This window comes from Gadus morhua, chromosome 14, assembly GCF_902167405.1.
Source record: "Gadus morhua chromosome 14, gadMor3.0, whole genome shotgun sequence".
Classification (NCBI taxonomy): domain Eukaryota; kingdom Metazoa; phylum Chordata; class Actinopteri; order Gadiformes; family Gadidae; genus Gadus; species Gadus morhua.
Window position 1 is genome coordinate 21,624,519 of NC_044061.1, and position 21,628 is coordinate 21,646,146.

The 21,628-nt window shown below is 42.2% G+C and overlaps 2 protein-coding genes across 5 annotated transcripts in view; both read right to left on the reverse strand.

The window, feature by feature from the left end:
* Positions 1–7,391, reverse strand: part of slc9a5 (solute carrier family 9 member A5) — a 13,365-nt gene extending 5,974 nt beyond the window's left edge. The window contains exons 1-8 of the mRNA XM_030377629.1: positions 6,845–7,391; positions 5,596–5,898; positions 4,381–4,544; positions 3,582–3,660; positions 2,544–2,721; positions 1,105–1,325; positions 682–884; positions 378–467 (exon numbers count right to left, since the gene is read on the reverse strand). Coding sequence (XP_030233489.1) covers positions 378–467; positions 682–884; positions 1,105–1,325; positions 2,544–2,721; positions 3,582–3,660; positions 4,381–4,544; positions 5,596–5,898; positions 6,845–7,175 — 1,569 coding nt within the window. The 5' untranslated portion in view covers positions 7,176–7,391. The remainder of the gene's footprint in view (positions 1–377; positions 468–681; positions 885–1,104; positions 1,326–2,543; positions 2,722–3,581; positions 3,661–4,380; positions 4,545–5,595; positions 5,899–6,844) is intronic.
* Positions 7,392–10,534: 3,143 nt separating this feature from the next.
* The window catches only part of fhod1 (formin homology 2 domain containing 1), a 28,766-nt gene continuing 17,672 nt past the window's right edge, over positions 10,535–21,628 (reverse strand). For all 4 annotated transcript variants that reach the window (XM_030377358.1, XM_030377359.1, XM_030377360.1 and 1 more), the window contains 9 exons: positions 20,934–21,089; positions 19,050–19,232; positions 15,472–15,591; positions 14,592–14,753; positions 14,066–14,256; positions 13,043–13,235; positions 11,674–11,827; positions 11,335–11,514; positions 10,535–11,042 (listed from right to left, as the gene is read on the reverse strand). In XM_030377358.1, the coding sequence (XP_030233218.1) occupies positions 10,969–11,042; positions 11,335–11,514; positions 11,674–11,827; positions 13,043–13,235; positions 14,066–14,256; positions 14,592–14,753; positions 15,472–15,591; positions 19,050–19,232; positions 20,934–21,089 (1,413 nt within the window). In that variant the 3' untranslated portion in view covers positions 10,535–10,968. The remainder of the gene's footprint in view (positions 11,043–11,334; positions 11,515–11,673; positions 11,828–13,042; positions 13,236–14,065; positions 14,257–14,591; positions 14,754–15,471; positions 15,592–19,049; positions 19,233–20,933; positions 21,090–21,628) is intronic.

A 21,628-nucleotide genomic window follows, 5' to 3' on the forward strand; every position in this document is an offset into this window, starting at 1 on the left:
AATTATACTACTATACATATCGAATATGAATTTAAACATATAGATTATAATTTACACTACTTAACATATAGAATATAAATTAAACTACTCAACATTAAAAACATGAATAATAATACTCAACATATATAGACCATTCAGAGATGGAAGGATGGATACAGAAGACCGATATATATAGATATATTTATGTATATATATACATAGATATATATACACAATATATATAGAGAGAGTGATAGATAAATAGATGGATGGAAGATGGATGTACAATGGATAGACAGATAGATAGAGGATGGATAGATAGATATGACAAATAGATTATAAAAATGTGATAGATAGATATGACTATGGATAAATAGTTCAATGATAGATAGTTTCACCCTTTCGTGTATTTCCTCGTTGATGGTGGGCTTCCTGTTGGTGGAGCGAGGAACCTTGAGCCACTTGACCAGAGGTTTAATAGTTAACCCCTGTGAGTGAGAGAGAGAGAGAGAGAGAGAGAGAGAGAGAGAGAGAGAGAGAGAGAGAGAGAGAGAGAGAGAGAGAGAGAGAGAGAGAGAGAGAGAGAGAGAGACCTTGTTTACACATTGCTGTTGTTTCAATGCTACTTTTATGATGAGATCCCAGGATGTACTGATCCTAAACTCTGACCGTCACTGGGATGTGGTGGGTGAGGTGTCCTACCTGGAACATTACGGTGAAGAATACCACTACGATGGTGGTCGCTACAAAGTAGTCTTTGGCCTTCACTTTCTCCCCGTCCAGCAGGACCACCAGGGCAAACGCTACGGCCCCCCGCAGACCCCCGTACGACATCACCACCTGGTCAATCCTATCCAATGGGACGAGCCGGAACCGGTTCAAAACCCAAGTCTGACCAATCACACCTTAGGAACAGAAGAAGTACAGCTTATCATACTTATACTAATAATACAATGTTTTATACTTCTAGTACTACTACTACTACTAACAATCACACCTTGATAACACCTTGTTACAGTAAAAACACAACTAACACCTATGCTTCAAGAATACTGCTACTATATAAATATATATATATATATATATATATATATATATACGTATACGAAGGAGAGCAGGTCTGACCCATGGCTCTGAAGAGGAGGATGAAGACGAGGGTGCAGGCCACCAGACCCGTGTCCCAGGCCCACTTGGTCTTATCCATCGCCGAGATGCCGAGGAAGATGAAGATGATGGTCTCAGCGATGCTGGCCAGGGTCTTCATGGTGTACTTCACCGTGGTCCGAGACTTCTGGGAAATATTGGCCTCCACGTATTTATTAGCCCCAATCCCACAAAACGTCATCCTGCGAAGAGATATTGTTGCTGCTTATTTACTGAGAGAGATAGAGAGAGAGGGAGAGCGATAGAGATGAATGCCAGCAGGTAGACTTGTTAAGGATGATACCCGGTCCCTTCTGGCAGGGCGTTGAACGCCCTAGCATCTATCCAGCCTGTTTGCGATTCCTTGGTGGTCGGAACCAACATGTAGTTCCTCTAACCACCTATAGGTAGTTCAAGTTAGAGACTAACTTATAACTAATCTAACCGACTCTAGTTGTTTAATGGTAGAAACTAGCATATAGTTCATCTGATGGCCTTTAGGTGGTTCCCTGTAGTGACCGACATGTAGTTCCTCTAACGGCCTTTAGGTGGTTCACGACAGATGCTAGCATGAAGTTCAAGATTTTAATTTGACAATTTTGTCTTCCGCTGCTGGTTGCAAAAAATCTTCATGCCGCTGTCCGCATAAGGCTACACCGTCAGGGCAGTTGGATGTAGACCAATGAGTGATGTCTAAAATGCTACATCCATATTTATCCCAATCTATGTCCAGACCAAGCCCAGCCCTAGCAACAGTGTACCCTAGCAACAGCCTGGTGTGTGAAGTAAATTATGTAACCAGCCTTTCATCGACCAGGGAGATCTGGTAGAAAGGTCACAACCTTTATCTGGTCCTTTTAAACATGTTAGCACACCAGTAATCACATTCAAGTTTGTGTGTGTGTGTGTGTGTGTGTGTGTGTGTGTGTGTGTGTGTGTGTGTGTGTGTGTGTGTGTGTGTGTGTGTGTGTGTGTGTGTGTGTGTGTGCTTGCCTGTGTGTGTGTGTGCCCTGCAAGCAGTAAGCTAACAGAGAGAGTTCATAAAGTTAATTGGAAAAACAAAAAATAATAATAATATGCTTTTTGGGTTTTGAAGATTTAATCCTGTACTGTAGGACTATAGTACTGTGTCTCTGTACTGTAGGATTATAGGACCACTGTAGTATTTAACTCTATGTCTAAAGGAATGTACTATAGGACTGTGGGACTGTAGGACTGTATGTTAAGACAGTAGGACTGTACTGTAGGACTATAGGATTAAGACTCTACTGTAGAACTAAATGATTATATTTCACCATAGTGTATTACAGGCTGGTACACTAGGACGGTAGGACTGTACTGTAGGACTAAAGGATTATATTTGACCATAGTGTATTACAGGCGGGTACACTAGGACGGTAGGACTGTAGTGTAGGACTTACGACAGTATGGCAGACAGGGAGCAAAGCTCTGCAGTCAGGTAGGCCAGGTAGACCAGCAGGAAGACGAAGAGCGGCTCGATGATGCGGACCTTCTTGGTGAACCTGGTGGTGAAGCTGAGGATCACAGCAAACACCAGGCCTACCAGAGTGCCTCCCAGACTCACCACCAGGAAGGAGACTGGAGGAGAGAAGCCATCTACCATCAGCATGTATATACATCATATATATTAGGTATCTACATCAGCATGTATATACATCATATATATTAGGTATCTACATCAGCATGTATATACATCATATATATTAGGTATCTACATCAGCATGTATATACATCATATATATTAGGTATCTACATCAGCATGTATATACATCATATATATCATGTATCTACATCAGCATGTATATACATCAAATATATCATGTTATCTATCATCTGCATATATATACATCAAATATATAATGTATCTACCATCAGGATGTATATACATCATATATATTAGGTATCTACATCAGCATGTATATACATCATATATATTGTGTTATCTACCATCAGCTTGTATATACATCATATGTATCATGTTATCTATCATCGGCATATATATACATCATATATATAATGTATCTACCATCAGGATGTATTAGATCAAATATATCATGTTATCTATCAATGGCATGCATATGCATATATATATAATGTATCTACCATCAGCATATATAACATTATATATATCATGTTATCTACCATCAGCATGTATTACATCATATCTATCATGTTAGCAACCATTAGATAGTATATTCATCAAATATATAATGTATCTACCATAAGCATGTATATACATCATATAAAGTATATTGTGATATCTAGCATCAGAGTTTATATAATATATATGTCTCACACAGGCAGACACACACACACACACACACATGCACGCGCACACGCACACACACACACACACACACACACACACACACACACACACACACACTATATATGTTATCTTTAATCTAATATCAGAATGTAAATCACCACATACTCACCCAAACCTTTCATACATTCTGCTGTCCCCACGTTAGCCGGGCCCACCTCTACAAAAGACATGTACACCTTGTAGAGTACCTATGTGACAGACAGAAACACACACATTTAGCAGATGCTTTTATCTCAAGCGACTTACACACACACACACACACACACACACACACACACACACACACACACACACACACACACACACACACACACACACACACACACACACACACACACACACACACACACACACACACACACACACAGCGGACCTATTGGGTACTTATGGCTGATATACTTAGTTCCTAGCCTAGGAAACAGAACAATCTGCAAGCTTGTGTAATCCTTGCATTGGCATAAGCCATTTGGCATCTTCATAAACAACCAAGAAGACTTACTGATGGCGTCCCTGGATGTCACGCCTTTCATTGCTCTGAGGAGGCATTTTTGTCTGCGCTTGTTGATTACGCACCTTGGAGATTGTAAACAACTGGTCTGTCGTTTCCAGGCTACCAAATGTTATGTCAAACGCTGTGGGGGCAGATAATAGCGCCCCCTGTGGTCTAAATATTCCCAAACTTTCATTCAGCTTATATAATAAAAGACACCTACTTTTAAAGAAATATAGAATACCAACACTTATTTCATTATATAAGTAAAACATGCCCGACTTTTTGATATGGTTTGGTGCAGAGTCCTATAAAGCTGTAGGAGTAGGATCCTCAAAATGAGGGAGCAAATAAAAGCACACTCAGATATGAGGATGTTAGGGTTTGGGGTAAGTGTTTGTGTTTGCGTGTGCGTTACCACGGTGACAGCATCGTTCAGCAGTGACTCTCCGAAGACGATGATGAAGAGCGTGTCGTTGACGTGGACCTCCTCGAACACAGCGATGACAGCCACCGGGTCCACGGCTGAGATCAACGCCCCAAACAACAGGAAGTCCATCAGCCCTGCGTCCACCTTCTCATCTGTATACACATGTATATAGAGAATATAATACACAAACATATAATAAAATATCATCTGCATACACATGTACATAGAGAATATAATACCTGGATATACATACACAAACATATAATAAAATATATAGTCTAATATTGTGTACACACATACATGTTTATATAATATAATATAATCTGTATACACATGTACAAATAACATAATATCATATTTATTTACAGGTTACATCTGTTTATATGGCGGCAGTATCTCTTAGAGCAGCTTGTCTGGCAAACGAATACATATAATCTGTCTTTCAGTCTTGCATGGCCGACACATTGATGTCGAAATGGGTGAATGTTAGGCAATAATTGTAAAACCCTATAAGTGACCAATTTTTCTGAAAGTGTTTCATAAAGGCAGTCCATTTACCATTAAATTATATTGAAATATATTATTATATAAACAGACACATGTATTATACAGCATATAATATTATATACCAATACATATACATCTTATATATATATAAGATATCCTATAATATTTACAGAATTTTATGTTGTTGATTTTACATCATAATATACAAATGGGGGGCTAGGGTTAGGGTGACTGAAATAGGAACCCAGCAGCTCGACAAATTACAGGAAGAAAACAGTACAGAAGGGTTAGGGTGACTGTCAATTACTCTTAGATATGTAAACTAATACGGTAACCACTTCCTGCAATCTTTTCCATTATTAGTGCCTTTTAATATTATGGAACTTGTAATTTGTCTCCCTCTACTGGCTGAAAAGGGATCTCGCCACTGAAATTAATTTTTAATGCAGCGAGTAAAGGAAAAGGAAGGTCACGCGACATTGCTCGTCAATAAAAAAGCTTTTAAAATGCGATAATTAAGCGCCTTGCTGGAACGGGAGTATTGACTGCATGATTGTATTTTTTGGTTTAAGATCTTTCGCATTACTACATGATTTGAGTTGATTCAACAGTAAGAAAGTCTCATTTGTTTCTGACCTTTCAGACTAAATGGTGAGCTGACCTACAACTCGGTACAGGAGGGTTATGGAGACTGACCAATGACCCCCAGCAGCTTGACCCCGTAGAGGCAGAAGGCGGTGCAGAAGGCGTTCCACAGCGTGCCCACCACCGCGTACAGGGTGATGGCCCCCAGGTTGTCGAAGAAGAGGCGGGACGGCATGAAGTAGCCTGCGTCCCCCACGATGGTGGGCAGGAGGAAGAGGAAGAAGAGTCCCGGCTCCAGCTGGTAGAGCTGCTTCTCATGGGCCAGGAGCACGACTCCCCCCAGGACCAGGCCCAGTAGGATTAGCATGCAGCTCTCCGGGACCACCGTGGTGAAGCGCTGGGACAGGTGGAACACTGCGGACACACCAACAGACAGACAGACAGGTAGGCAAACGGACAGACAGGTTGACAGACAGACAGACAGACAGACAGACAGACAGACAGACAGACAGACAGACAGACAGACAGACAGACAGACAGACAGACAGGTAGGCAAACGGACAGACAGGTTGACAAACAGACAGACAAACAGACAGTTAGACAAACAGGTAGGCAAACGGACAGACAGGTAGAAAGACGGACAGACAGACAGGTAGACAGACAGGTAGGCAAACAAAATGACAGGTACACAGACAGACAGGTAGACAAACAGGTAGACAGAAAGACAGACAGGTAGAAAAGTAGACAGACAGACAGGTAGGCAAACAGACAGACAGGTAGACAGACGGACAGACAGGGAGACACATAGAGATGTAGACAGACAGAAAGACGAGTAGACAGACAAAACAGGCAGACCGTCAAACAGGTAGACAAACAGACAGACAATTCGACAGATAGACAAAAAGTCCATCGGAGAGGTAAAAAGGGATTGACAGACAGGTAGTTAGAAAGACAAAGAGAAAGGTAGTTAGATAAACAGATGATGGTATATAGAGAAATAAACAGACAAATGAGGAAGGGGTAGAAGGAATATTTAGAGGCATATTTCATGATATTGTATTGGTGGTAGGGGTAATATATTAGAGGTGTAACATTTACTAATAATATATTAGTAAATGCATTAAATCTGATACATAATATATATGTGATATAATACATATACATTTAATTACTACTAAATGGGGTATAAGATATTATAGACATTGGATATTACATTTCAGATACGGGACGGTCCGTTGAGCGAACTGAGAGACAGTTATAATAACAGTATGATTCTATGAATGTTAACATGTCTATAATGTGTAATATGTGTATGTGTATGCATATATATGTTTAATAGTTTATGTATGTCAGGACTCACGGATCTTGGCCAGGCTGGCGAGCAGCAGCCACACGGAGATGATGTAGGGGGTCTGAACATAACTCCACTCCCATTGCACGATCTTGAATCCTCCGCCGTGGTGGCTTCCCTCCTCCTCGGCCACCTCCGGCTGTACCTGCTTTACCTGCTCCCCGGTAGACCCCGGCGAAACCAGGCCCGGTGGCCCGTGGCCGCCCGACACCCCTAGACCAGCGAGTCCGGACTGAAGAGACTCCGTCACGGAGAGCTCCGTAGCGGCGCCGGTCACTGGGAGCATAAGCAGCAGCAGCATGCTGGGAACCAGCATCTTGCCCTGCGGTCTCAGAAACATTCGCACCTGCAACGGTCTCTAAAACATCCACACCGGCTAGCTTCTTTGATCCATTCACACCGGCTACGGTCTGTAAATCATCCACACCAGCTGCCTTTATAGGATGAGACACGGAGCTCCGCCCGCACCGGAGATATCAACACTCCGGCACACTGCTGGAGGAGATAGTAGGAGATAGGAGGGGGAGAGAGTAGGAGAGAGGAGGGGGAGAGAGTAGGAGAGAGGAGGGGGAGAGAGTAGGAGGTGGAGAGAGGAAGGGGCGAGAGTAGGTGGACGAGGGATGAGGAGGAGGAGCTCCCCGCGTGGCCAAGGGACGGGGGCATGGATTCACATTTGGTTTGTCTGGGCTTTTGGGGATGGGGTCTTCAAATAAGATGAGAAACGACCCGTTATAGGATCGCTCCTCTCCCTTAACATTGTGGCAAATATGATTGGATGACTCACACCCAGGAGACGTTTTTTTGTAGAAATATAATTTTAAAACATTTGGATATTTATTTTGAAATCTGAATAACCAAAAAATTGTATACATTTGTAGTATGATGAATAGATCGTTCAAGTTGAGATAGGGGTGATACTTTCTGAATTGTATATTGGTTATTGTAAATGTATTAATTATATATTTATATATTACATTCACTGTTAATTTGGTGACATCTTCCCCTAAACTCCCTCCCCAAATCTGTAGCCTATGCCTTGGTGTGGATGGGGTCCATAAAAGATGGGGGGGAATTATATACATAATAGCTGATATTAGTATCTTATTAAGTATTACCTCCCTTGAGGGGTTCTCTCGTTGAATGAAATCGGCACAGCCAAGGTGATATTCAGGCTGTTCGCAGAGTGCCGAAGATAATCACAGCCGTTTAGTCAAACAGCAATCTCAACAGTTCTACAAACAGCGTTTATTAGCTAACAGTTCTAAGCGGCAACAGATAATGATTTGTTTGTTTGTTTCTCCTCCACGTTTGTACAAACACGAAGGTAATTAGTTGTATTATTTATAGCTCTCTGCATTAAGACTGGGAGTTGTGCTATGGAGGAGGTTATTTAATAATGGAGTTGTGTACATGGTGGAGGAGTAGATGCTCTAATAGTGGAGTTATCTACATGGTGGAGGCAGGGGTGGACTGGGAGAAAAATTCAGCCCTGGCATTTTCTCTCCAGACCAGCTCACTACATTATTAGCACTAGGGGTGGGACGAGACGAATGGGAAGAACCCTGTATATCCGAATAATAGTACAGTTTTTTGTTTTTCAAGTTTGTGTTTCTTGTGCTGCTGACAAGAAAGGTGTGAAACCCGAACAGGAAGTTAAGAAATCCTGTGGTTGCTGCATCTCCACCCGCCATATCTACTACAAAACCCTTGTTAAATATCACACATGATCCAACGCTAATTCCTCTCTTGCAGTTATTAGTCTGTGACTGTCTTCTTCTTTCGTGTAATTTCCTTTAGAACTATCACACAGGGATTGCTACATTCAGCAGCCAGTTCAGTGTCCAGCTGTACCAGGCCTCTACGGCCTGGTACATGTGGGGCCATGTGGGGCGCCAAAGGGATCAAGCAGAGAACCTCTACGTCGTGGTGATCCTATAACGACTCATAGTCGGCTAATCTCAGCAACTCAATTTCCAGAAGGAAGCTATACACACTCTGTGACTGTGTAAATCGTTTGGTGTAAGCCCAGCATTAGTTAAAACCAGACTCGGACAATAATAACAAAATCTCCTGACAAATAATCTAAATAGAAACATATTACAGACAGTAACAGCATTAGAGCTGAAACCAATTTGTTTTAACGGTGACTCAGTCATTATGAAACCATGAATAGAGAATTACATTTTTTTTCTCATATACTTCTCATATTCTCATACACGTGTATGTGCACATGTATACATGTGCACATACATGTATATGAGAATGCATATCTATTCAGACCTGTAATTCGGCCTACCTGCATAACTGTTAATTTAACTTAAAATATATGCAAATGTTTGAAATTAAAATCAATGTGAAAATCTTCAACCAGGAAATAATCATAATCAAACAATTTGTTTCAATCTGAGGCAAAACAAGTTGCATAATAAACTCACAAAGTCAAGAGAATCTCTCTCTCTCTCTCTCTCTCTCTCTCTCTCTCTCTCTCTCTCTCTCTCTCTCTCTCTCTCTCTCTCTCTCTCTCTCTCTCTCTCTCTCTCTCTCTCTCTCTCTCTCTCTCTCTCTCTCTCTCTCTCTCTCTCTCTCTCTCTCTCTCTCTCATCATAGAATAACTTCTAGCAGGTGAGGAAAACCTGTTTGACAGGAGATGATGGTGGCAGAGAATATAAAGAGACATTTATGAATAACCAATTGTCATTTTATCACACATATAGTATGTTTCTTCACATAAACCTTTAAACATACACATATTGCATTCCTCTCAACACATGAAATAGTCATCACCTCAGTAAACAATAAATTAATTGAAAGATTACAATAAATTCAATGGCAAATATTGCAAATTAAACTAATTATTTCCAATAGGTTTACTTGTAATTTGTGCTAAAATTCAAAGTACCTCATCTGTATTTACAATACAGCTTGATTATGCATCTCTATTTACAGCTCATTAGTCCACGTCAATGTTTACTGTTGCTATGGCAACAAGAGACTGCTAACGTTAGCAGCTGTTAGCTAGCTTAGCCAAATCATCTGAACAATAATAACCAATAATATCACAATTCGGCCTATTTAAACAAAATCAACCACAACTACCAACATTCACAGCCCTCCAACTCTGGGCTAATATGTTGTCACAAGTATGCAGTTAATTAGGTCACATCACATTCAATGTAAAAACGTTTTCTACTTTGTTTTGGACATGTCTCAAAATGTAGCCTAGCTAGCCCCAGGCTAACGTTATTTAGCATATATGCCTCCACTCGCTCGTCTCCTGGCGCAGCAGCACCTGCTGGGGTGTGGACTTCGGCACCAAATAGGTCTGTCAACTTTGAACATTTAACTTCCATCTCCAGAGGAATTAAGTTGCAGTTTTTCGGCGCCACCCGGGCGTTTTCAGCTCCCGCGACTCCGGCCCGCACCATGAGGTCCCGCCCACCCTGGTTTGTGTTGTGATTGACAGCACTTTTCTGCTAGCTCTCTGTAGCCCATTTGCCGGCCCAATTGGAGGGAATTTAGAGGGAGAGGAAAAAATAAAACATAGCGGACCGGACCGGCCCACATTGGGTCAACGGCCCACCGGGACGATGCCCGGTATGCCAGATGGCCAGTCCACCCCTGGGTGGAGGAGTAGATGCTCTAATAGTGGAGTTATCTACATGGTGGAGGAGTTTCCAAAAAAAACCTTCACACACAAAACACAGGGTTTTAATTTTTATTTATTTCAGTTAAATTTTTTTTTTTATATACAATTTTAAAAATGAATACAAATTAAAATTTACACAAAGGACGTTATTTAGTGTCTGCACCAAACCATATTAAGTGTATGATATAACGTACACCAAGGATATCATATAGCATAGTATAGTAAACTAGTACATGACATAGTTTATAGAATACCAATCCAACCCCCACTCCTTTGGGGACCATGGGGTGGTCTCCTTTAGGTCCTCCGTGCTCTCCTATGCTGTCCAGTTTTCTGTGTGAGTGTGAAGTGTAGTGTTGTGTAGGAACTTTCAATATCGTGTGTGTGTCGGTTTGTTTGTGTGTGTTGTGTTGTCTACTGTGTAGTGTATTGTATCAGAGTGGGTGTGTAGTCTAGTGTGTATTGGGTTGTGTGTAGGGTGCGTGTATCAGAGTGTATCGGGAGTGAGGCCGAGAGCTTGGACAACATCCACACTCAGTCCAGTCTTCAGAGTCCTCCTCACTACACACACACACACACACACACACACACACACACACACACACACACACACACACACACACACACACACACACACACACACACACACACACACACACACACACACACACACACACACACACACACACACACAATTTAGTAATAAAACCATAGCACTCCTCATCATGTGACCAATAGCAACAAGATAAGACATCACATGACCATCATGACCTGTGACATCATAAGGTAACGACCACGGACATCATTATCGCCGGGTCAGAGTCAGCCAATGAGAGAAGAGCAGGGGACTCACATGACTTCCTGTTGAGGCGGGAGCGTTTGCGTGTCTTGGGGCTGGCCGGGCGCTCTGAGGGCTTCTGGGTAACGGACTTCACGAGCTGATCCATGATCTCATCCGTGGCGTCGTCTTGACCACCGGTGATGATGTCATCCTTGGATACCGGAGACTGGGATGGACTCGCTCTGCCTTGACCTGCAACAAGAAATAACCTTGTTAGGTGTAAATCAATGTGTATGTGTACATGCGTAAGTGTGTATGTGTGTATGTGTGTATGTGTGTGTGTGTGTGTGTGTGTGTGTGTGTGTGTGTGTGTGTGTGTGTGTGTGTGTGTGTGTGTGTGTGTGTGTTTACGTGTTCCTCTTGAGCGTCTCAGAGTCTGGGGGTGGGAGGTCATCAGGAGGTTAGTCATGTGATCATGCTCCTTCTCCCCCTGCTCCTGCCCCACCACCTTGTCCTCGTCCTCGTTTTCCTCCTGGGAAGGCACCGCCCCCGAGAACTTCTCAGTCTAGACACAGAGAGAGACACAGTCAGAGACAGAGTCAGAGAGAGAGACAGAGAGACAGAGAGACAGAGAGACAGAGAGACAAAGACAGAGAGAGAGAGAGAGAGACAGTTAGAGACAGAGACAGTTAGAGAGAGACACAGTCAGAGAGAGAGACACAGTCAGAGACAGAGTCAGAGAGAGAGACAGTCAGAGAGAGAGACACAGTCAGAGAGACACAGACAGACAGAGAGAGAGAGAGTTAGAGACAGAGACAGTTAGAGAGAGACACAGTCAGAGAGAGATCAACAAGATAATAAACATCTCAGATATAAACAAACCGACATGTCCGGTAGGAGAAACGCGCGCGCGCGCACACGCACGCACGCACGCACGCACGCACGCACACACAGTTATGTAGACATATATGTGAGACGGGTGTGCTAAGCTCTCCTGGCGTCTTCTCATCATATTTTGGTCTCCAGATTGTATCTTTATATCTTTGTGTTTAACCCCAAACACTTGGCAATTACACTGTAATATATATGGTTAGGTAAAGTATAATAGTGGTAATACTTTAACATATAGGTTGACTACTACTAGTAGTATTAGTATACTAGTCGTTGCTGCTATTTAAAGGTTAACTAGTAGCAGTAGTATAGTCATTATAGTAGTATAATTAGATATTTACTACTCCTAGTAGCAGTATATTAGTAGTTATACTATAATACAAAAGGTGAATTACTACTAGTATAGTAGTAAATTAGCAGTTATACTGTACTATATAAAGGTTAACTATTACTTGTAATAGCATGGCAGTAGTTTGAATGTAATGTAACTCTGCTAGTAGTAGTTAAACTATACATTAATAAAGCACTACTAATACTGCAATATAAAGGTTAACTTGTGCCGTTTAGTATTAAGCTGTAGTTACAATGTAATATTAAGGGTACACTACGGTTTTCCCATCCCTGAACATAAGAAGAGATGCTACCGTCATCTCATGGATCCAAACGCTAAATATGTTATTCAATATATTTATCACACTGGTTGTTGAAAACTCAATTCAGATCAAGGTCAATTACGTCCTTCAGGACTTGTTTCTGAGGAGGTTTCGTCTAACTGGTAGAGCGGGTCATATTGTCAGGGGTGTGTTTTAACCACTGCTAGTAGTAAAGTAGTACAGCGGTAGTTATTCGGTTCAGGGTCAGGGTTAGGACTGTACTATGGTGAGTGTACCTCTGTGATCATCATCCCCCTGGTCTTGGTGCGCTCCCGGTGGGCCGCTCTCTTGCGTCTTTGGGTGAGCAGGCGTTCCCTCGTGGTCCGGTACTCCAGGCTGAACTCACTCAGGACCCCACAGAACCGGGTGACGGCCACATCACGCACACCGTGAGACGGCTGGCCCAGGAACAACAAGAAGGAGTGGAACCTGCAACAAAAAGTCACTAAGTCTGAGTGAGAGTGTGTGTGAGAGTGAGTCTGTGAGAGTTTGAGTGTGTGTGAGAGGTCGAGTGTGTGTGAGAGTTCGAGTGTGTGAGAGTGAGTCTGTGAGAGTTCGAGTGTGTGTGAGAGTTCGAGTGTGAGAGTTTGAGTGTGTGTGAGAGTTTGAGGGTGTGTGAGAGGTCGAGTGTGAGAGTTTGAGTGTGTGTGAGAGTTTGAGGGTGTGTGAGAGGTCGAGTGTGAGAGTTTGAGTCTGTGTGAGAGGTCGAGTGTGAGAGTTTGAGTCTGTATGAGAGTTTGAGTTTGAGAGTGTGTCAAGAGTTCGAGTTTGTGTGAGAGTTTGAGAGTGAGAGGTCGAGTGTGTGTGAGAGTAAGAGTGTGAGAGTTTGAGCGTGAGAGGTCGAGTGTGTGTGAGAGTGAGAGTTTGAGAGTTCGAGTGTGTGTGCGAGTTCGAGTGTGTGTGCGAGTTCGAGTGTGTGAGAGTTCGAGTGTGTGCGAGTTCGAGTGTGTGAGAGTTCGAGTGTGTGAGAGCGTTTGAGTGTGTGAGAGAGTTCGAGTGTGTGAGAGAGTTCGAGTGTGTGAGAGAGTTCGAGTGTGAGAGAGTTTGAGTGTGTGAGAGAGTTCAAGTGTCTGAGAGAGTGAGTGAGTGAGAGAGTGAGTGAGTGAGTGAGTGAGTGAGTGAGTGAGTGAGTGAGTGAGTGAGTGAGTGAGTGAGTGAGTGAGTGAGTGAGTGAGTGAGTGAGTGAGTGAGTGAGTGAGTGAGTGAGTGAGTGAGTGAGTGAGTGAGTGAGTGAGTGAGTGAGTGAGAGACTAGTTGACCTGTTGATGACCCTCCTGTGCACTACTTTGAGGATCCCGATCCTGTGGCTGCAGTCCTTTAGGAAGACGCTCATCTTGTTCCTGAGGACAGCTTTGGTCTCGTGTTTGGAGACAAGCTTCAGGTTCTCCTCGGATGCCTTGCACTTCCTCTCCAGTAGCACTAAGCTGTCTGCCAGCTGCTCAAAGTCCACCTGCGGGAGGCCACATCAGGGGAGGAGAGTGGAAACAAAGGAGTCAGGAGACATGGTGGACAGGAGACATGGCATTCTTCCTGATTGTCTTTTGAATAAATTTGGTATCAAAGGCTTGGTGCATCTCTGCTTTGATCAAATAGAAAGTGAAGGCATCTCAGAGTACACATCAGAGGACTAGGCGTAGGTGTGGAGGGTTTGGGTTAGGTACTAGTTGAGGGTTAAAGGTTACCTTAGCATACCTGGTGATGCCTGGGATCTCAGACTACACATCAGAGGACTAGGCGTAGGTGTGGAGGGTTAGGGTTAGGTACTAGGTAAGGGTTTAAGATTACCTTAGCAGACCTGGTGATGGCTGGTATCTCAGAGTACACGTCAGTGGACTCCGGGTAGGTATCCAGTATCTGGCAGCAGACATGGTGCAGCAGAGTCTGCCTCTGAACCGTGTCCTTCACCTCAGACACCTTCTCCAGGTAGGACAGCTCGAACCCTGGAGCCTGAACACACACACACACACACACACACACACACACACACACACACACACACACACACACACACACACACACACACACACACACACACACACACACACACACACACACACACACACACACACACACACACAGCGGATCAGAGATTTGATCTGTGTCTTTAGACAACAAGCGACTGAACCTGACCTCCAGAGGGGGGGGGGGGGGGGGAGAGAGGACAGAGGGAGGAGAGATGAGAAGAGGAGTTAGGAGAAGAGAGAGGAGACACAAGAGAAGGCGAAATGAGAAGAGGAGATAGGAAGAGTTGGGAGGGGAGAGAGAGGAGGCATGGAAGGAAGAGACATCATAGGGGTGAGGAGGAGAGACAGGAGAATGAGAGGAGGAGAGGCGACTTAAGAAAAGGAATTACGAGGAGTTAGGAGTAGAAAGCGCCTGAGGAGTAGTTAGGAGGAGAGGGACGAGGTTAGAGAGGAGACTTAGGAGGAGTTAGGAGAGAAAATTTGGTGCACGTGAAATCACTCGTGCTTTTATGTTTTTAATCTGGCTGTGTTAGGAATAACCAGCAAAACAAGTCTGATTACTTATTGTGGGACGTTGCATTTTTAAAAAATATACGGGTGTATTTGCATGTGAAATTTCCCACGGTTTCTGTGTATTTGAAAGCGACAGTTCATGTCCTTTGTGTGCATTCGCTTGCGCGCGCGTGTGCGTGCGTGTGTACGTTTGAGCTGTTGAGGAAGTTTCCTATGGCCAGCAGGGCAGCCAGGATCCTCCTGAAGGTCTCGTTCTTGCTGAGCTGATCCATGCCAAGCTTCAGGTCGAACAGCGGCTCCGCGATGTCCTGCAGAGGAGTTATCCAAGAAAGTAATCCAGTTACTTTACTGATTACTTATTTTCAAAAGTAATTAGTTACTTTACTAATCACTTTATTTAGTTACTTTTCAAAAACACACTAGCTATACACAACCTGAATACGCTTTTTTAAAACATGTTTTTGTTAGTCTCAATCTTTTTAACTATGCACACACAAAAAAATAAATTAATTGCAACAGTCTCATTTCAAGAAAATCGTTTTGGTGTGTATACACACCTTCATTCGAATATATGTAAATAAAATACAGCCATAAAATAATTAAAACCAAAGTCTCTATTAACATTTACATCTTTTAACAGTTGCAGTGCAGAGAGGAGTAATGCGTTTACCAAAACAGAAAATGCTGTTGCATGCCACATTTAGGCTGTTCTAATGTCAAATAAGAGTATGTGTTTGAACTGTGTGTGTGTGGAAGGATGTGGTTCAGAGATAAATACATAGATATTATATATAGTTATATGCTACACGTGAACCTCCTAAGGTGGCGCAATTTGATTGATTCGCTATCTCAGGATATTGGGCAATATCCCATGATTGACATCTCAAACTCAATATTGTTTTCATCGCAAAATGTAAGCTGATGACAACAAATAAACCTTCGGTCTCGTCGGCTATTCCCCACTATTCACTTCGCCTTTGGCGAATAACTGTTGACTAATAGCCTAGATAGATAAATAGCCTAGTCAAGTCTTTATTAATACCAAACTACACGTCGTGAATTAATTTAGGACGATGATTCGGCTCACACAGTATAGCCTACAAGACCTCACAGAACAAGGGAGACAAAAAGTCTGACTGGACATACACAAAATACATCACATTAAAACTAGACGCATGCGTTGATAGATAGACGGATAGAGAGTATTCAATATGTTTTATTATTTGTCTTGCAAATTAGCCATGTGCGCCTAACACAAGAAAGAGTCTTGCACACACGTGACGTGTCTGCTGTTTACTTCTAGACGTCGCGCCGCTATATGTCACGAGACAGTCTCACAAAGCAAATACGGCAAAATCCCAAATTATTTTACTGTCTATGGCAAAAATAAATCACGGTTTAGTAACGCAGTAACGCAGGCTGCTTGCAGAAAAGTAAAAGTAATCAAATTACTATTTTTGCAATTGTAATCCCTTACTTTACTCGTTAATTGAAAAAAAGTAATTGGATTACAGTAACGCCATACTTCTAACGCGTTACTGCCCATCACTGGTCTACACAGACATAGATATAAATTAATATAGATGGAAGTCATCTACAGTAGTCAATTAACTACTACTAAAGAAAAATAACAGAGGTTTAGTTAGTCAACTTTATTGCCGCCACATCATTTACGTTTTGAATGTAAAGTGAGTTTAATTGGCTACACTTACATTTCACAATGTTAAATATGTGTTTAAGGCTACATTCAAATTTTAAATATTTGAAATGTGTTCGATTTACCTTTTTAAATGTGTGATTTACATTTACATTTTATTTTTATTTTTTTTTTTTTCATTAGTATTTTTTAAAAGTGTTCTAGGCAACTTTTACATATTAAAAAGTTCTACAGCAGTGATGTTGCTAGGTACGCGTCCTGCGTCCCTGACGCATTAAAATCTGAAAGGACGCACTAAACACACTGCTCATTCGTGTCGAATGAGCAAATCAAACAGGATTTTTTTGCAATCCTTCTGATTGAATATATGTACATTTATGACAAAATCGTGAGGACTAGGCTTGTGACACACACACACACACAAATGTGGCGCTCGCGCGGTAATAGCTCATTGGCGCCACCTAGTGATCATTATGTGCAAATGCACAGCCTCTTATTAAAATGACTTGGGGGTCATTTGACCCCTCTTGCGGCGCTAGGAGTAAGTAAAAATGGCCCGGCGTTTCTAGTGTTAAACATGAACGGTTGAGTACTCCAGCTCTAACCATATCATACCACCATCAAGGAGTTTAACACTATTAATTTAAGAAATAGAATAATAATAAAAAAGAAACACATTTTTTAAACTGGGGAGTCGACTCGGGACCCATTGAATTTCTCAGGGACCCACCCAACTCGCCACCTGTGGGTCCCGGGGACTCACAACATTGAAAACCTATCAACATCACTGCTACAGGTCACATTTACATCTTTAAATGGGTCATAGGCTTCATTTGAAATATTGAGGCATGGAAGGCAAGATAAATAATGCTGATCTTAAATTCAAACTACCTGTGATCAAATACGATGTGTCTTGTTTAACATTCTACAAGTAAATGCTATAAGGAACAAGATATTGTAAAAAGTGGAGTGGGTTAAATAAAGAAGAGGGACTTTGAAATCAATTATAACCAGCCAACAATAAAGCAGCTCTGACCACAACAATGTGTCGAGCAAACATTTTAATATCGCAAAAACCTTTTTAAGCCTGAGGGTGTTGAAAAAGTTGCTATACAAATAAAAGGTTAATGAGTCTCAATGGTAAGAGATTCAGCGATTCAAGGCCAATAAAGGAGGATGTTCATCACATTACTATGCAGACAGGCCCCTGCCAGAACTCCAAGGGCACACAGCTATAAAATATTGGTCGTGCCAAACTCTTCATTTCCATTGTCCAGTGTGCTCTCCGTCACCAAGCATTTGTTAAGACTCACCAAAAACGTGTCGACTAATAAATCAACATCCAACAGCATGTACACTAACGCAATAACTATCCACGAAAGTGTAGACCAACACACTTAGTATAAAAACAAACGTGTAGAGTAACCCATGAACTACCCAACAACATGTAGACTAACCCACTAACATCCAACAACATATAGACCATTGGTTCTCAAAGTGCGGCCCGCGGGCCAATGGCAGCCCGCAGAAACATTCCTGGCGGCCCGCAATGACATACAGATGTAAGTTAAAGTTTGATTATTATTATATCAATATTAATTTAAACAAAAATAAATAAATATAAAGAGAATTGTCGACTCTTTAGCTTTCAATTAAATCCTGTTACATTTGTTAGTTTTAATCCGACTGTACATTACTTTGAAAGGATGAACCTCAGTTTTGTGATTTAGACCTCTCTTGACCTCACTCCCAGAGGTCCACGGTGCAATGTTTTTTTTCATTACTGGGATGCTGACGGCGTTTCCCGCCTGATTTTTTTTCCTTTGGCGGCCCTCAGTCGAATTTTGGGTTCTTAAATTGGCCCACAGCTGTCAAAACTTTGAGAACCCCTGATATAGACTAACCCTCTTACTATCCAACAGAATGTAGACTAACCAATCAACATCCAACATGTAGACCAACGATATAACATCCAACACTGTGTTGAATAAAACAGGCATTAAATAAAGAAATAGGCCTGTCTCAAATATAAGGCGCGGTCATAAGATCAAAGCAGATAGTTTTAGGGTATTTATATGACATGTATATATGATGTATATAGATGTATACCTTCTCTGTCGCTTCATAGTTGAGTTTGAAGGACCAGAGCTGTAGCCGCGGGGCCAGAGCATTGATGGAAGCTAGCGTTAGCAGGAACTGTTCAGCGCTGCCTAGCGGGACGTCTGGATTGGCCAACTGGGCTTCCTGGATCCTCACCTTCTCCTCTTCGGTGGGAATCATTGTCAGGATCTTCTGCACAGCGAGAGAAAGGAAATCTATGAGATCGTCAGACTCCTTACTGCTAGTAGCTATTACAGTGCTAACCTCTGGTACTAACCAACCGCTAATAGCTAGCACAGTGATATCCTCTGGTATTCACCTCACTGCTAGTAGCAGGCAGAACGTTACTGTAACTAGCACACTGCTAACATCTGTTACTGACCTCATTGCTGGTAGCTAGCAAATTGTTGTCCTTTAGTGCTCACCTCACCGCTAGTAGCTAGCACAGTGCTAACCTCTGATACTCACCTCACTGCTAGAAGCCAGCAGAACATTACTGTAGCTAGCACACGGCTTACCTCTATTACTAACATCACAGCTAGTAGCTAGCATCCTGCAAACACAAATTAGCTTGCAAACTGCTAACCGCTTATAACTAGCAAAATGCTACTAACCTCGCCGCTAGTAGTGAGAGAAAGTGCAGGTTGCCAGAATTCAGCAAAAAAAATTACATGTTCCCTGTGACATTTAAGTAAGAAGCCATAATTTCCCATAATAAGGCAGCAGAACAATAACTCATCTTTAAAGTCAGGCTTTAATATGGCTGTATGAAACCCTTGTTGAAGGATTCGAGTTTGGCTAAAGAGAATAACTACAGCATCATCATCAGTTTTTCCCACTAGGCGCATATCTGGCCTTGGGGCGCTACTGCTGGAGAGTTGGAAGTCTCTGTTCCAACACCGCGACATCAGTCAGGGTTAGGTACCTTCTCAAGGACACCTCGACACTCAGCTAGGAGAAGCCGGGGATCGAACCAGCAACCTTCAGGTTACCAGCCAACCCGCTCTACCTCCTGAGCTACTGCCGGACAGAATAACCCCAACACTGTTCATAATGTGTACTGAAGTCCTCAGAAGCAGGCTGACAACACACAACATAGGGAAGTTTGTAACGCCTCAACTCAGAGGACCCGTTTAAACAATACTTATTTTTACCTGGCTTTCAACCAACACTTTATCAATGCTGCCTCAGTTACACAAATCCGTTTCATTCTTTTAAATCCTATTTGCATCTCTTGATTATGTAAGGGATAATCACCGAGCGGCAGGGCAATACACAGTTCGATATTGGCCTATCAGACTGTTTATTGCCCTGCCTTGAGGTGATTATCCCGTTATTCTACTTCTTGCTTGCCAACATAATAAAACAATTCAAACACTTTAATAATTATGCTTTTTCTTATTCGTATTGCATGCTTATTAAATGTATACTCTGTTTGAGTTCATCTACCTCAAAAAGTAGTCCCCTTTAATTACGATCGATCAAACATGCATTTGTACTACAGCTGCAGGTGTCCGGGTCAGTCTATCCTTTGGTGGCTCTTTCACTCAGTGAAAACCTTGATAGCGAAGGCTGTTGTTTGATTCAAGGGCCTCGTCTTCAATTGTACGCAGCTCCTCATCTGTCAGATCTCGGAAACAGGTACCCTGGGCCTTGTCTTTTGTTTGCACTTGCACATCTAAGCATTGCACTGCCGGTATAATCTTCTGCTACTTTTTATATTTGGGGTACTTGGGTAGTTAGTTTGTACTTTGTGAATGAATCCACAGAATCTACAAACTGACGAATCACTTGCGAAGAGTCCAGACAGTAATGGAGAAAAGCATATAAGGAACATGGTAATGCTCTTAAGGTGAAGCAGTTTAATCCTAGGCTGATGCCGCCAGTTCGTACCTCTATTCCCTCCTTACTGATGGCAAATTCATCAAAGGCCAGGATGGCAGCCTTGATGATGTGAACGGCAGGGAGCACCTTCATCCCAATGTTCAGGGCGTTGCTCCTCTTTGGGTCGAGGACCAGAATCTCGGACTTCTTCACCTCCACTCCCTTCTGAAGTGGTTCATAGAGGAGTGAATGAAGAGAGAAGCAGCAACACATAATACAGGAACATTCCAACAATAACGAAGAAACATCCATGAAGAACTACACAAATCCACATAACTATAAACATGTACAATCATTAGAAACATTTATCAATAAGTAGAAACATCCAACAATTATTCGAAACCTTCAAGAAGAACTAGAAACATCCACAATAACCAGAAACATCCAACAATAACTAGGGATAAAGCCAACAATAACTACAGAGAAACACCCAACAATAAGTACAGACATCCAACGCTTACTAGAGGAACCTCCAAGAATAACTAGAAAAATCCAACAATAACTACAAACATTAACTAGAGAGAAACGACCAGCAATAGCAAGAAACATTTACTAGTGAGAAACATCCAACATAACTAGAAAAAGACATTGCACAATACATTCACCAATAACTACAAACATCCACCAATAACTACAAACATCCTACAGTAACTGGAGACATTAACGAACAAGATACATCCCACAATAACTAGAAACATCCACCA